The 15,648-nt window shown below is 44.0% G+C and overlaps 2 protein-coding genes across 6 annotated transcripts; one reads left to right on the top strand and one right to left on the bottom strand.

Annotated features, from left to right (window-relative positions):
* Positions 1–768: 768 nt before the first annotated feature.
* LOC127328252 (increased DNA methylation 1-like) lies at positions 769–4,308 on the bottom strand. Its single transcript, XM_071825256.1, has 7 exons — positions 3,800–4,308; positions 3,449–3,498; positions 2,206–2,976; positions 1,732–2,044; positions 1,545–1,631; positions 1,331–1,430; positions 769–1,218 (listed from the first exon to the last, which is right to left on the bottom strand). The coding sequence occupies exons 1-7, from the start codon at positions 4,306–4,308 to the stop codon at positions 1,021–1,023; spliced, it is 2,028 nt and encodes a 675-aa protein (XP_071681357.1). The 3' UTR covers positions 769–1,020.
* Positions 4,309–4,616: 308 nt separating this feature from the next.
* Positions 4,617–15,638, top strand: LOC127331349 (uncharacterized). Of its 5 annotated transcripts, XM_051357476.2 has the most exons (25): positions 4,617–4,764; positions 4,935–5,086; positions 5,440–5,524; positions 5,920–5,973; positions 6,903–6,994; positions 7,092–7,195; positions 7,687–7,762; positions 8,085–8,535; positions 9,069–9,404; positions 9,488–9,691; positions 9,771–9,869; positions 9,972–10,044; positions 10,806–10,933; positions 11,033–11,321; positions 11,401–11,624; positions 11,705–11,832; positions 13,469–13,583; positions 13,923–13,978; positions 14,096–14,189; positions 14,265–14,451; positions 14,530–14,616; positions 14,722–14,822; positions 14,898–14,960; positions 15,095–15,239; positions 15,320–15,638. In XM_051357476.2, exons 1-24 carry the CDS (start codon positions 4,726–4,728, stop codon positions 15,200–15,202), a joined length of 3,345 nt encoding a protein of 1,114 aa, XP_051213436.1. In that variant the 5' UTR covers positions 4,617–4,725; the 3' UTR covers positions 15,203–15,239; positions 15,320–15,638. The 5 variants fall into 5 exon arrangements, with proteins under 5 accessions (XP_051213436.1, XP_051213439.1, XP_051213438.1 ...); XM_051357479.2 differs by having other exon boundaries at positions 11,407–11,624; positions 15,095–15,638; XM_051357478.2 differs by having other exon boundaries at positions 14,725–14,822; positions 15,095–15,638.
* Positions 15,639–15,648: the final 10 nt, after the last annotated feature.

The following is a 15,648-nucleotide window of genomic DNA, read 5'->3' as shown; positions in this document are numbered from 1 at the left end:
TAATAACTATGACTTTGTTGAAACTCTTTATTTTTTTGTTTTCAAACATCCTAATTCATGCCGACGCGGAAATGCGTCGGACCGCTGGAGGCACCACCAGGTGCAAATGGACGCGTGGACAAAAACGGGTTTTTTTCGCGTCCGCTGCTCGATGCAAACGGACTCACGTGGACAATTTGGTCGTTCGATTTGCGTCGCCCCCGCCTAAGGTGATAATACATGTAATAAGGGTGCAGTACCTGCGTAACATGTGATTAATCTATTTTCTCAAGATAGTATTGATAGATACTGTAGTACCTTCAATGATCTACCTTTTATGTTTATACATAACGAATTGAGGTTGGATGGAACCCAAGCTTTCCAACATCGTTGCATTCGTAGCCCGATTAATTTACAACCTTTATAGACTGAGACAACTTGAGATTCAGTGACACTGTCTTGTTCTTAGAATTGCCTTTACGCAAAGAAAAGCAATTGGAACAGCAATGTTAAGTTTTTTGCATGACATAGCAGATTAACTCCTTGTTAATAATCTACTGGAGCATGAATTAGTTCCATGGAACTGAAGACCAGGAAGCATCGTTTGTTTTTCGACAGCATCCTATTTTTGCTAGAGCCTATGTAGATGAAGCTTTTATGGGCATGAATTGCCTTTGTTATATTCTTTGTTGTCAACTTGATGTTATTTATCATCATCATCCGGATGGAATATCTTTTGTTTATCGGAATAAATTTCTTTGGGGTCTGGTTCCTTGTTGTCCATACTCTGTTTTTCAGCAGATAATTTTATCGGTGCTACCAGTTTCCTTTCAGCGTTCCAAATTACTCCAATTGTCATGGGACAAAACAAAATATACTTTTCCATTTTTATTAACATCCTACATCATCAATGGAATCATCGTGCATACAAACAAATGTTCAGCCAGTCTGTTAGTTTACCCTCACAAATATGAGCAGGATGACCGATGAAATCTCAACTCTGAACTTGTCTGCTTGATTTCTACAGGGAAGAAGGATGTTTCATCTTCGTGGGGCCACCGCCTTGTTGATGAACTTATGGCACATTGTGGTTCCTTGAAAGCACAGGATGGTGTGCTCTGCAATCTCCAGCTTGTCAGACTGGCTCATCACTTGAAAGCCAAAGGATTCCGTCCACGTCTGCAGAAGCTCAGGCACTGCAGGCAGCACAAGCCTCTCCACCCCCAACTCAGAAAGCAACTGCAAGCACAGCAATAACCAACATTAATGCTCAGTTCAGTGATCTGATCAGGAAAAGACAATGTCTGGAGCAAGCAAGCAGAGCACAGATCTATACAGCCTTCAGACGTACCTTCTCGAGATTGTTCATCAGAAGGTGGCACATTCCTTGCCGGCGATGCGCGAACCGGGTCCCAACAAGCGGCAGCTCTGCAACCTTGTCGCCATACACTCTGCACAGCAAAAACGTACAGCAAGGATGATTTTGATGTTCAACCATTTGCAAGGCAAAAAGGAAGTTCAGGTAGTACATGAGAAGAGTGATCAAGCAGTGGGAGTAGTAGTACCTGAGAGTGCCGACAGTTATCAGCTCGCCGTCTTTCTCGATGCCCACCACGTAGAATCCCCGGAAATTCAGCCGTCTCAGCCATGATCTGCACCGTACCATCCACATAGCCTGTTAGCAAGACAGTCCTGTTCTCCAAAGGAGACCAACAACAAAGATACTGGAGAAGAGAAAGGCTCGATCATTACTCTCTGTTGAAGACGATGTCGTGGCTGAGGTCGCTCTGCGTCTGCGGCTCGATGAGGGTGACGAAGCACTCGTGGAGCACGTCAAACGCCATACGCAGCTTCCCGTGCTCTTCGGCGGCCATGGCCTCCTCCTCGGGGAGCTGGGATGATCTGAAGAGTGTGAACGACAAGCCCTCCACTGAGGTAGGGATCGATCTGCCAACGAGCCCTTGCAGACGCTGGAATATGTTTGAACATTTCTGGCTGCAGAGCCATGGCCCTTGTGGGCAGCATTCGAGCTGATCACCTCTGCTCCTGATGCAGCTGACGTGATCTGTGATAAGATTAATGCAGATGAACAAACTTGTATATATAATACTAGAAGTTGATTCTTGGTATAATTTGGGATGAAATAAATGTACTTATTACTTAAGACTCATAGTGGCAGTAGTGGTAGATTGTCGGTATAATTTGAGCTGGAATGAATGTACTTACACTCTCGTTCGCACTGGTCGCAGCAGATCACTGTCTTGTCGGTGAACTCGTCGGGGGCAGGCTCGAACTCGCCAGAGCCGCAAATGGCGCACCTGCAGGGCGGGCAGAACCATTCCCCCTGCGGGGTGGCATCCAGGCCGACGCAGCCGTGATGGAACGCCGACGGGCAGCAGTCGCAGAGCAGCATCTCGCCGCCGTCGGCACAGACGGAGCACACGCAGTCGCCGTCCTCCTGCACAGTCGTGCATTTCCGCTTCACCCTCGCGCCCGGCGACGGCGTCGGCGATCCTCTGTTCTTCCTGCCGTCGGCGCGCATGAGCTGGACCAGGCACTGCGACAGAGACCTGCGGTCGCCGACGAATAAGTGAGCTGACGCCCGCTCGGTGGTGGCCTTGCCGCCGGCGTGCGCAGCGAACTCCGCCACGGTGAAGGCTCGGCCGCAGCCGCACAGGCACCGGATGTGCCCGTCGCCGGTGACCGTGCCCTGCTTGACCGCAGGCCCGCGCGTCGTGCGCCTGTAGGACAGCTTGGCCGTCGGCCGCAGGATGTTCTTCTCCATGAGCACCGTGAGGATCGTCCTCGCGCGGCTCGGCTGGCATGACGATGGCACCAGCGCAGCCGCCCCCGCCACCACCTGGTTCTTGTCGCCGTCTTTCGGCCTCGGCTGCAGCACGCGCGACGCCGCCGACGCGTTCTTCTTCTTGGCCGCGGCGGATTTCCTGAGCGCGTCGCCGGCGTAGAGCCAGGGCCGGGCGGGTAAAATTCGGGGCCCTGTACGAAATTCTAAATCGGGGCCCTATCGTACTAGTAAATTTGAAATTTTCAACAAATATATAGCTTATGTCATAATATTTTACATAAAAATTGGATATATTAAGAACCATACATAGTCAACTCCTGGTTACATAAAAATTGGATGTTTTAAGAATCATACTGTCTCTAGGACCATTTTAAGGAACAATAGCAAGTGAAAGGTTAGAAGGATCAACCGACTGATTATCTGAGAATACTTCTGACTTCCTTTTAACAAATCTGTCCATGGCCCTTATTTGAGATTTAATTAACTCTTCTTTCTTTTCTTTTCTTTGGCATTTTTGATGACCAGATTGATGCTTTCCCATGGCGCCTAACTATTTACAAAAAAGATAAACAGTACAATCCAATTAATTAGATGAGATTAGGCTAAGGCAGCAGCCAGCAGTGTGGATACAGAAGATAATTAGGGACGAGAGAATCCACGCACCTAGCAGAATCACTTTAGCAGGATTGAAGATTTGAAGTGATTGAAACAGGCTAATAACCGCGATTGAACGAGAACCAGAAGATCGAAATAGGCGACTCGGCGCGTCGGCGTCTTCCCAGAATATGAACTGACGTCTCGCCTCGTGTTCTGTTTTTTTTTTCATCAGAACGCGTCGCCCGCTCGTCTCCTTATCGGATCAGTACCTGGGGGCTGATCGATGGATTGTATCGAACGAGCCGGACTGCGTGCTTCGGTCGCGTGGAAGCCCAACAAATCATTTCCCAGTGGGCACGGGCCAGGCAAGAGCAAGGCTAAAAAAATTTCCTGCTATGTACACATATAGGCCTGTACCAAAATATAGGGCCCCTCAAAATCATGGGCCCTGTGCGGCTGCACAGGCCGCACTCCTGTGGGCCCGGGCCTGCGTAGAGCGCGGACACCCTCCTCCTCTTCTTGGTCCTCGGGGCGGACGGCGGGCCAGTTGCTGTAGAACACTCCTCGTCGCTGCCGCCGGCGTCGGCCTCCTTGCCCCCTCCACTCCCCGCCCTGCCCCTTTTCTTCCCGGAAGGTTTCGCCGGAGAAGCCGCGGCGCCCTTGCCGGAACGATTTCTTGATTTCGGCGGGTGGCTCGTGCTGCTGAAGCTGAACTGCTGGTACTTCTTGCAGGCGACGATGAGGGAGATGTAGGACGCGCCGTGCGGCGCCATGTAGCGGAGCTCCTGGCGGCCGTCGTACTTGCGCTTCATGTGGAAGGTCCACCCGGACGACAGGAGGCGCTCCTTTGCCTCCCGCCGCAGCTCGTCGCCTCCGGGGCCCCGGCCGCCGCGCGACATGAACCCGATGTACTCCTCGATGGCCATGATCATCAGATGAGATGGGTCCTCTCTTCTTCTTGTCTGGCGCGGTTTGCTCAGCGGCTCCGGGCCTCCGGCGACGGGGAGAAGATATAGACAACTCGGCCGACAGTTTGGAGATTTGCTTCCCGCGGGAATTCGAGCCGGTCACGGACTCAGGAAGCGCCAGGTCAGCAGGCCACCTTTTTTTTGTTGAGCGAAGCCGAGTCGGACTCGGTTTATTTCGGCTGCACGACATGGGCCCATTTGAGCCCAACTGGATGTTCTATTGGGCCTCCGTCTGGTTTCCCGTGTCCAGTACTCTCTGTACCCGCTTTCCATCCATAGTCGTCGTCGCCTCTTCTCGTCTTCGCCTCACCTGCCGCTGCGGCGAACCAGTCCAGTCGTCGTCGCCGGCGCCGCCCAAACCACAGATCGTCGCCGATGTTCAGGAAGCGCCTCTTGAAGAAGGTGCTGCAGCAGGTCCCGTCCCCTCTCCCTATCCCGTCTGATCGAGTTGTGTTTCGGGTGGAACTAGCTCAGATTTGGGGAGGCGTCCTCGTATAGCCGGATCAAGCCATCTTCCTTGGGGTTTGCTTCTGCTGCGCGCTGCGGGTGTGGTGGTGATTCCGCTTCTTTCTATGTTGCTGCAGCGAAGGAATGGAGGAGGACCAGGAGGGGGAGCAGGAGGAGCAGGGGAGGTGGCCCAGCTGGACGCGCAGATCGCGCTTCACTACGGGGTCCCCTACGCCGCCTCGGTCATGGGGTTTGATCCAGTGCAGCGGCTCCTCGCCGTCGGGACGCTGTGAGTAATTTTCAAACTCGCTCTACCGCGATGCGCTCCGCTGTAAAATAAGCCGCTGGCACGAACTACATTTTGGCAAAGCTTGTCAAATTCTGTTACTCTCTGCGTATGAGAGCAAGAACAAATTTCTTATCGCAAAACATATCATTCACATGAGCAGGGAATTAGGTTATTTACAGTGTCCCATCTTCCGTTATTCTCTAAGCATGAAACCTGTTTGATTCAGAAAATTGGTCAAGCATCACATACCAAAAGAGCCATTGACCACATATTCAGAATTTACTAGCGCTCTTCTGTGTCCATGCTATGCTCATCTCTTGCTGAATTTATGGTGACTTCACTTTAAACTGCAGGGATGGTAGGATAAAAATCTTTGGAGGTGATAACATCGAAGGCCTCCTCATATCGCCAAAGAGTGTGCCATACAAGTATTTGCAGGTTTGGCACTTCATCGAATGATTGAACCTTTTATTCTACCAAGATGCATCTATGTGATTGGCCTACCATGCCAATTATTCTCTACTTTCACCTTGCACATGTAGAACAATAGACTCAATGGTAAAAATATTGGGTTCTTTTTCTTTTTTTCTTTTGGATTGATGAAGTGGGGATCTTCTTTACTACTGAAGTCGATGTTATGTTAGACTGAAACTCTAGGCTGTCCAATCCTTGGACTTCCTACTATGTGAATATTTGCATATAATTCTCTGAAGCCACTGTATGCAATTTCCAGAATAAACTACTTTTGCCTGTTAGACTAAGTAACTAGCTAATTTTCCTTGGAATCTGATTGCTAGATGGGAAAAAGACTAATGAATTGTTATCTGTTGCAGTTTATACAAAACCAGGGACTACTGGTTGCAGTTTCTAACGAGAATGAAATCCAGGTATAGCATTGAGAGCTAGCTCTTTGTTGTGTTCGGTTTTCTTTTCTTTTTCTTCCATTTGCTTTTTTCAGAATCCTTTTACTTTGGAGATGACTGCTGCTGCTATATGTAGAAATAAGGAGTACAGCGCATTTATGCTCATTGATTGATTCACACACCAATTTTCGACATTATATACTGTTTTAATAAAACCCGTGAAGATTCTAGGCACACATTAGCACGTCAGAATGCCGATGCATATTTGAATTGAGGAAATTGTTTGTGTTACCTCAGGTTCTCGTGCCCCCTTTTTGTCTAGTGCCTAAAGTACAATTAGATAGATACCAATGGTGATTCTTGTAGAATATTTACTCATTAAAGATATTACAGATAATTGGCAATCCAAATTCTGAAATAGCATGGAAAGGGAACGGGTTAAGCACTGCTCCTTGTTGATTTGAGGGGAGATCTAGTTGTGCTAACTTTATTATGAAGGAAATACCTATTTATGGTGCTGAAGAAGCGCATGCGATACAGTTTTTTTTTTGTTACGTCCTCAGCCTGTGCACAAACAATTATATTTGCTAGTATTTCTTAAATTCCCATACGCAGACTTCGTTTAATCCTTGGGTTTCAGTTGAAGAAGAGTGTTGACTGTCGCCTAGCATGAAGGCTCAAGCTTACATGCATGCCAAGCCATCTTTCTTTTGGTTGGGATTAATTCACAAATCTACTTATCCTTTTGTTGTCCAAATTAATATTCTCCTTAAGAAAAATCTGTTGATGATAGTTACTACTGGTGCCAGCAACAAATTGGACATTTTGCCTGTACCTTTGACTAAATAACATGATCATGACCTTAAAACTTTATGATTTTTCCATACAGTATGGTTTACTCTATCTTGTTTTAGAAGTTTGCATATAAACTATCTGTCCTTTTACTCCTGTAGGTATGGAATCTCGAATTCAGACAGCTATTTCATTTTTCCCAGTGGGATGTCAACATAACTGCATTTGCAGTCATAGAGGAGACCTTTTTTATGTGAGCTATGTGTCTCACAGTTTTAATTTAGTAACTGTTTGGACTTTGGAGTAGTTTCTAACCTTCTTTATATCTTATTTTTTCCATCACATTCAAGGTACCTTGGAGATGAAAATGGCCTGCTTTCTGTTCTGAAGTATGATGTAGATGATGGGAAGCTTCTAAAGATGCCTTACAATGTTACTATACATTCCTTAAGTGGTATAAACCCTGTTTTTACATGCCTTCCTCGGCAGGCGTTGACTACCAAAGTTCCATTTGCTTCTGTTTATGTATCAAAGTTCATGTTCATATTATAGTAATTTGAAGTCATAATTGTGAACAAAACAAATAAAATCATAATCTGTTACTCTGAAGTTTGAATCTTCCACAGAAATATGAGATACCTTGCACAACCACATGAGTGTTAAGTAAATTACATGAGTAATATGAAGTCCAGACATTTTTAGCGGGCTTGAGCAATGTTGTTTCTGTTTACTGGTAATTTTGCACTGCGCTTTTATTTGGATTACAAATAGTTTTTATCTTAGACACTCCAGTTGAGCCCATCTTGTCCAACATATCAGTTACTGTCACCTTTCCCATCTGAATTTGCAAGTGTTTCAGTGAACTAACTCAACATAGTTTTTGCTTATCTTATAATACTGCTTAGAGGCTTAAACATGAAATTCACTGGTTTAATTTCTGAACAGAAGCAGCTGGTGTTTCCTTGCTTGATACTCAACCTATCGTTGGAATATTGCCTCAACCGGACACCTTGGGCACGAGGTAAGTTCTTTGTGAAATATCACCCCTAGATTTTTTTCATTGGCAGCTAACTATATAAGCTTTTTTCACTAGTATGCGTGCTGATATTATGTTATAGTAGGATGGTCAAAAACGCAAAACACAAACAATTACAGCGGGACTATATACTCAGTTATCTTTATTTGTTAAAAAAAGCTGGAATAATCAATGTTTGAAACAGAAAATTAGAAATAGGAACTGTAGCTTTTATTATTATTATCAAATTCCTCTGATATGAAAGACACAAGTTATCATCAGTTCAGTTTGCCAGTATGAGGCACGTGAACCTTTTTATATACTTCAGGGTGCTAATTGCATTTGAGAGAGGATTGTTAGTTCTTTGGGACATATCGGAGGACCGTGCAATTGCTGTTCGAGGCTATGGGGACTTACACATGAAAGGTCAAGTCAGTGGCGCTCAAACAGACGCTAGTGAACATCAAGTAGATGATGTTGATGAGACTGAAGAAGAGAGAGAAATTTGCTCACTTTGTTGGGCATCAAGAGGGGGTTCAACTGTTGCTGTTGGCTATATAACCGGAGACATACTTCTATGGGACATGACAGTATCCTCTAGACAAGGAAAGCAAACTGATGTTTCATCTAATGTTGTCAAGCTGCAGCTGGCTTCTGGAAGTCGTAGGCTTCCTGTTATTGTCTTGCACTGGTCTGCTGGGTCAGCAAAAGATACTACTAAAGGCGGGCATCTTTTTGTATACGGTGGTGATGATATGGGGTCTGAAGAAGTTCTGACGGTTTGTTACTTCGTTTCTTGTTTCATTCTCATTATGTTATCGCATTTCACTTCATTTTCTAGGCATGGGTACAACTGATGCATTGAAGGCGAACTCAAGTATAGTTTTTTGCTCCGTTAAAAACTTACGAAAAATCAATTAACTGGAACTCAATAAGAAGTATTGTGTGAACTCAAATTTGGGCCATCTGGTTACTTGAAATGTGTAGAGCCACGAAACTAATTTGCATGGCTACATGGTGCACACCAGTGAGAAGAACAAACATGCCCATCCAGGATAATTTCCCGTGATAGCAAAAATGGAGATGAGTCTATGCCCCAGAGGCAATCATTTTGGTAACCTAACCAACTCACTAGATATCTTTTGTTCAAACGGGAGCAACTATATATCTAGCTTTTTCTGCACAAATATATGCATATTATATATCTGGCAAAGAAAGTTACTTAGAAAATCAAATGTGTTGTATTGTTTTTCAGATCTAGACTATGGAAAACTTTACCTTGTTCAATGAATAAAATTGTATTTTTTTGTAGGTTCTTAGCCTGGAATCATCTAATGGATTAGAGTCAGTAAGATGCGCGTCGCGTGGGGACCTCAAACTTGATGGATCCTTTGCTGATATGATTCTTATTCCAGATACTGGGGTGCCAGATAAAATACGAGCTTCTGCACTTTTTGTATTGACGAATCCTGGACAATTGAATTTCTATGATGGTAGTGCTCTATTTTCTGGACGGAAATCAGAAGAGGTATATGCTCAGCCTGAGACTAGGAAATTTCCAGTTGCAGTTCCGACAATTGATCCCAACATAACTGTCACGGATCTGTATTCACTAACTGGAACAGGGCATCCAAGTATTTCACTGAAGGTACAGCTTTTGCATGGATTCTGGATATTGTACTCTAGTTGGAGTGTGACTTTATCTGATCACATTTCATGTGTTATCTGTAGAAATTTTGTGCGAGGCAAAGTGTCGCACCTCCGATATCAGGGAATATGAAATGGCCTTTGACTGGTGGGGTTCCTAGTGAAATGTCACTGAAGGAAGATCGTGCGATTGAAAGAATATATGTTGCAGGCTATCAAGATGGTTCTGTGAGAATATGGGATGCAACTTTTCCCATTCTTGTGCCAATGTTTGTATTGGATGCAAAGGTCACTTCTGATGTGCTCTTATTTACTGACCGATCACTACTTGATCAACACGACAAGACTAAAGCTATCTTTACCACAGGTGTCTGATATTATTTTGGATGGAGCAAATGCTTCTGTATCATCGCTGGCGTTTTGTTCATTAACCTTGACTTTCGCTGTTGGCACAACAAGTGGTCTGGTTAGTTCCTACTGCTAAAATTTATGGGTCAGTCCAAGTTGTTGGTTGTCACAGCATATTCAATACTCTCCTAGTCTCTTATATATTTTTGTTATATTGTAGGTGCGCATGTATAAACTTCATGAGCATACTGGGGATTCTAGCTTTCACTTCGTGAGTGAATCTAAACAGGAAGGTAAACATTGCATGAAGTCATAAATTTGAAAAAACTATATTTGCATTTTCTCTTCCTTTTCTTTTGTTTCTTCTCCATCATTTGGTATGTATTAAAAATTAGGTCAGTTAAAATATGAGACAGTGAAATTGCTCAATAGAATGATGGATCATGGAAGGGGTTTGCACGATGACATGATGTTGCCTTCTAGGCTTCCAGTTTGCTTTCATTCCCACTCTTTCTTGGTAGTCAGTCTGAGCGATGGCAATGCACTTGTGCGGCAGTGAGGCACAGATGCTGCGTGTCTATAGGCAGGAAACAATCTCATCGGTCCCATACTCCTACCCAGGCTATATGCAGAGAAAAGAAACCTTTTGAGTGCTAAATCATTGTAATGATAGTATAGACCATTATGTGTGAGTAACTTAGCTGGTATTCTGGTATTTTTGTGCTTGGTGCTACCTGTTTTACTTTTCATCATTGGGTTCACCCGCAATCCATGTCTATGTAGAACCCTGATAATAGGAAGATAATATGTACCAGTGCCATCCCATGAAAGGACATTTTTTCCAAGTGCTGTTTTTTGTGCAAGTTCATAGTTCCCATGTGCACATTTTGCTGTCAGATCCTTATTAAGACAAGTCTATCAATTTGGCTTGCTTTTGTTACACATACAAAGCATCTGTAAAATAGGGCCTGCTCATGTTTGTTTTCACTTTTCATTGATGGAGAATCCCACCATTTCATTTCCCTTATCCTTCATTTCGGTGATTTTCTTTCAGTTCATGCTGTTCATCATGGGAGAGGATTCCATTGTCATGTTGCCTTTATGGCATCAAATTCCCCTGTGCGATCCCTCAGATTTACAGGTTCAGGCGAGGTCCTTGCAGTAGGATATCAAAATGGTCAGGTATACTTTCCTTATCTCTGGAGTTTCACTATTTATTTGAAACTTGTAATAACCAGGTGCTATTAGCTAATTATTATGTTCTGTCTTGTCTTCTTGAAGGTGGGCATGTTTGATGCAAGTCAACTCTCAATGATGTTCTGTGTGGATTGTGCATCAGGAACAAATTCTCCTGTGGTCTCACTAAGCATCTACGGTGTTGTTTCATCTGCTGCAGAAGTGGACCAGTCCCAGAAAGAGATTGCTAAAAGTGGAAAAAATTCCACAGATGTTCTACTTTCCTTAACTAAGGATGCACGTCTTACTGTAATTGACAGCACAAGCGGTCTGGTAATAAATTCACATCTGTTAGATCAGAAGCAATTGTCTGCAGTTTCGATGTATGTCATAGGCAAGTGAATACTATTCCACTATGCTAACTTCTAACCCCCCTTAGATCAATGTGTAATTTTCCTATGTTTTGTGTATAGATGTAGCTTCAGATGAGGAGCAAACACAATCATCAGGAGACAAATCCCCGCCTCAAAGTCAGACAGGAAAAGAACAAAAGGATCTTGACCAGAAACAAGCACAAGGAACCGAAACTAACCAGAAAAAGGCTTCTCAACATTCACACAGCGGTGATTCAGATTCTCTTCTTTTGGTCTGCTTTGAGGATGAAGCGCTTTTATTTTCTCTGACATCATTGATTCAGGTGCATACTTGGCATATGTGAAGTACCTTTTAGGAACTTTAAAACTCTGAAGCTTACTGGTGATGTTCTTTTCTCATCAGGGAAGCAACAAGCATCTACATAAAATAAAGCTTGCAAAACACTGCTGTTGGTCAGCCATTTTCAAGAATAAGGATGATAAAGCTTGTGGACTGATATTAGCTTATCAGACAGGGATCATAGAATTGAGGTAGCTACGATTTTTTTCATGTTTTTTCATTGTCATGCTACAAGTTTCTCTATGAATGTGTTGCCATGTTGCCTTTAAGATTACATATTAGAATAGTGGATTAATTTATATGATACCTAATGTCAAAGTATACTGGTGGAAAATGTTTCCCTCTTATTCGTTCTTACTACAAGTTTCCATTGACTTCTTTTTTTCTTGATTGCCAATAATGAAGGATATCCAACTCTGTACTCGTCATTCTTAATTCTGTTCTCCACCTTGGCTAATATAGGAAAACTCTATTGTGCAGCCGGCTGATGCATCAGCCGGTCTCTCTTTCCTCGTGTCACATGCGGCTCTCTCCATCTCTGCTTCGCCGTGTGTGTGCCCCGCTCTTTTTGCTACTCGCCGCTGCTCATCTCCTCCGTGCGCCTGGCCGCCGCTCCCTCATATGACTCTCTCCCGCACATCAGTGCCTCTCCCCGGCGTTCTAACAGCTCACCGCTGCTCTACCGCTCGCCCCGGCTGCAGATCCTCCTCCGTGTAGCCGCTAGAGCTCCTCCGCCTTCACCCGGACAACGCCGTTGACCCGCAGGCGCTGCAACTTCTCCGTGAGCGCCGTACGCTGCTCTCACTGGCCGGAGCCTCTTCCGAGATGCCCCCGTTACAACCCATCAGCATGAACGCCATTGTTGACCTTGGCATGGACACCGTCGCCGGTCCCCTGCCCAAACGCTGTTGGATCTATAGAAGACAACCATGGCAGATTGGTCGAGGCTCGAAAGGTTTACCCAATCTGGCCCCCATGGACCTCCGGTGTGGCGGATTTCTTGTCGGGAAGCTTGAATTGCACATGGCAGTACCTCCATGGTCAACGATTGGAGTTCAGTTTTTTGGGAATTTTGTCGATGTTATGTACATGTTGCGATTTTGCTACTTGTCTGCATTGTTTTTGTTGTGTAAGCATGACCAAAATGCTACAGAGAGATTGCACCAATGGTACATACGTGGTCGTGTAATGTTGGGTAAGTTAGGCAAACATGTTGGATATGTTGCAGAAAAATGTTACAAAGCGATGTCGCATTTTTAAAAATACAAACCGATGTCACATTTTAAAAAATGTTACATACGCAGAGAAAAATGTTACATTCAGGATTATTTTGCACCATTGGTGGAAATTTTTGCACCATAATTTCGCGACTTTGACAGACTATAGGGAAAAAATGTAGGAGACCGATGTTACATACTTCGAAAAAAATTGATACAAACAAATCGTTTTTGTTACATGATCGGATATGCGCCAGATTTTCTTAAGTGCATCGGACGACTCGGGAGGCAGCTGATATTTTGCAAATATCAGCCGGCTGTGGCCTAGCGTCCGCCCTAATATAAGTATAAAGTACAGTCTCGTAGTACTATCATCATCAACATTTGTTGTTTCACTTGTGTGAAGTACATCACGATGAATAATCTTTTGGGAATATGGGTTTATTGTAGATAAAAGAAGACCATATTTCTGTTATAGAATCTTGAGAATATCCTCATAGAGTCCCTTGGGAGTAGAAACTTTTCAGATATCGTCATTTGTTACCTGTAGGTAAGCAAGTACCTGGTGAAATTTGCTCAGACCATAACAGTTTTATACTTATCATGACAGATCTTTGCCAGACCTAGAGATTCTTGCTGAGAGCTCCTTGATGCATTTATTAAGATGGAGTTACAAGACAGGCATGGATAAGTCCATGAGCTCCTTAAATGGACAAATTGCTATGGTAAAATGTGTTGCTTGCCTTTGTAACTTGACCTTCAGTTTTTGGTTGATCACTGTTGGCACCACACCGTCTCTAAATATTATTTTGTATTATGTGCAATAGTAGTGTTGCATTGCCACATCGATGTAAGGGTAACCTTATCTTATTTTTGCACAAAATAGCCAGAATAGTTCTGCCTAAATAAGTCATGTTTCTTTCTGGCAAGCATGGATGAAGGTGCCCAACTTTGTTTCATCTCTATTACTAAATTCAGATTAACTCTTCACTTACGTTTGATTGAATACCGGCTGTGTTATAAAAAAAATGCTTCCCTCAGTTTTCTAACGTCCCTCACTACAGGTAAATGGATCTGAATTCGCAATCATCTCTCTTATAGCCTCAGAGAATGACTTCAGGTGCTAAATTTTTCTTGATTACCTCATGTTTATGGTTCTGTCTCAGTTGGGTTCTATTTAACTTAAGGACCCAGTGGTATTAAATTAATGTCTTTGTATCCATGATAATCGTTCTAGGATTCCAGAATCTTTGCCATGCCTTCACGATAAAGTACTTGCAGCAGCCGCTGAAGCAGCTAGTAGCATCTCGACAGACCAGAAAAGAAAGCAGGTTGGCAATTGTCTAATCCTCTCAACCTACATGATACCCTGCACGTTTTGACTCAACATGGAACCTCTCGTGCAGAATCCAGCAGGAGTTCTTGGTGGCATCATTAAAGGATTCAAAGGCAAAGCAGACGAAAATGCGAACTTGAGAAGAAGTTTCAATGCACAAACCCACGGAGAACTGCTGGGGTCAATTTTCTTGAAAGAGTCATCTGCTGAAGCATCAATACCCAGTCCTGATGATCCAATAGAAGAACTGACAATTGGTCTCGCCCTCTCCCTGTTTTTGTAGAAGCATTTACCCTGAAGTTGCTGCCTATTTATCCAAAACCATTTCAATGCAGATGACATAGACATTGATGATGATGATGTACCCCTTTCCCCTCCACCAGCATCATCCTCTACATCTCACGTGCATAAGAAAACAACAGGTTGGTTATCAGTTAAAAATTAACAGGTTGGATGTATTTTTGTGTAGTATTTGAATGAAAAACACATCTTCTCAACTACACTTGTTTACATCTAAACCTTTGCAGTAGAGGATGAGAGAGCAAAACTGTTTGAAGGATCAAGTGCTGCTGACAAACCGAGAATGAGAAGTACCCAAGAAATTCTTACCAAATATAAGTTTGGCGGGGTAAGTCCACCAGCATTGCAGCTCATCATCTTCTCCGTGTGTAACCTAGGCTGAATCTAGATCTCCCTTCTACAGGATGCAGCGGCGGCAGCTGCTCATGCAAAAGACAAGCTCATGCAGAGGCAGGAGAAACTCGAGGTAAAAGAATGAGCGTCATACTACACCCTGTGCATACCAGGCTATGTTCCTAATTTTTGTGTTTACTTTTTTTTTCTTCTTGCATCCGTTTCTTTAACAAGAACAGTCTCAATAGCTAATCACCTCTGTACCAGAGAATAAGCCTACGGACCCAGGAGCTTCAGGATGGAGCGGAGAACTTCGCGTCCCTCGCCCAGGAGCTTGCGAAGAACATGGAGAACAAGAAGTGGTGGAAACTATAAGTGTGTGGTTTTGTATTTGGCTGCATCCGACACAAAAGTACGTCCAACTCTCGGTACTTGGGATGCGCATGCCTTGGTTGCTGATTTTTTCTTTAATTCCACCCATTCTGTCCCCAGGCTGTGCTGTGTATATTATGGTCATGTGCAACACCAACTCGTCAAGGTGATACTGTTTACCTTGCCACTAGGTAGACAACATTGCTTGTCGGATGCGTTAGCTTAGGTTTCTGTTGTATACCACCTTGTAATCATACGTACCAAGGGTGAAAGTGTAGGCCGGTTGTGTGGTCATTCTTTTGACTGTTAAGATAAATGAGACAATAAGTTGAACTGCTAGCTTACATGGGAAGGCAGCAAGAAAGCAGTGACACTGTAAACTGGTTTGTACTATCTGAATCGACACATTGTCCTTAATATGTGGATCTCTGTCTCTCAATTTCATGTGT

This window comes from Lolium perenne, chromosome 2 (genome assembly GCF_019359855.2).
Source record: "Lolium perenne isolate Kyuss_39 chromosome 2, Kyuss_2.0, whole genome shotgun sequence".
Lineage (NCBI taxonomy): Eukaryota > Viridiplantae > Streptophyta > Magnoliopsida > Poales > Poaceae > Lolium > Lolium perenne.
Note: the sequence above shows the minus strand (reverse complement) of the source record. Positions and strands in the feature narration are given on the sequence as shown.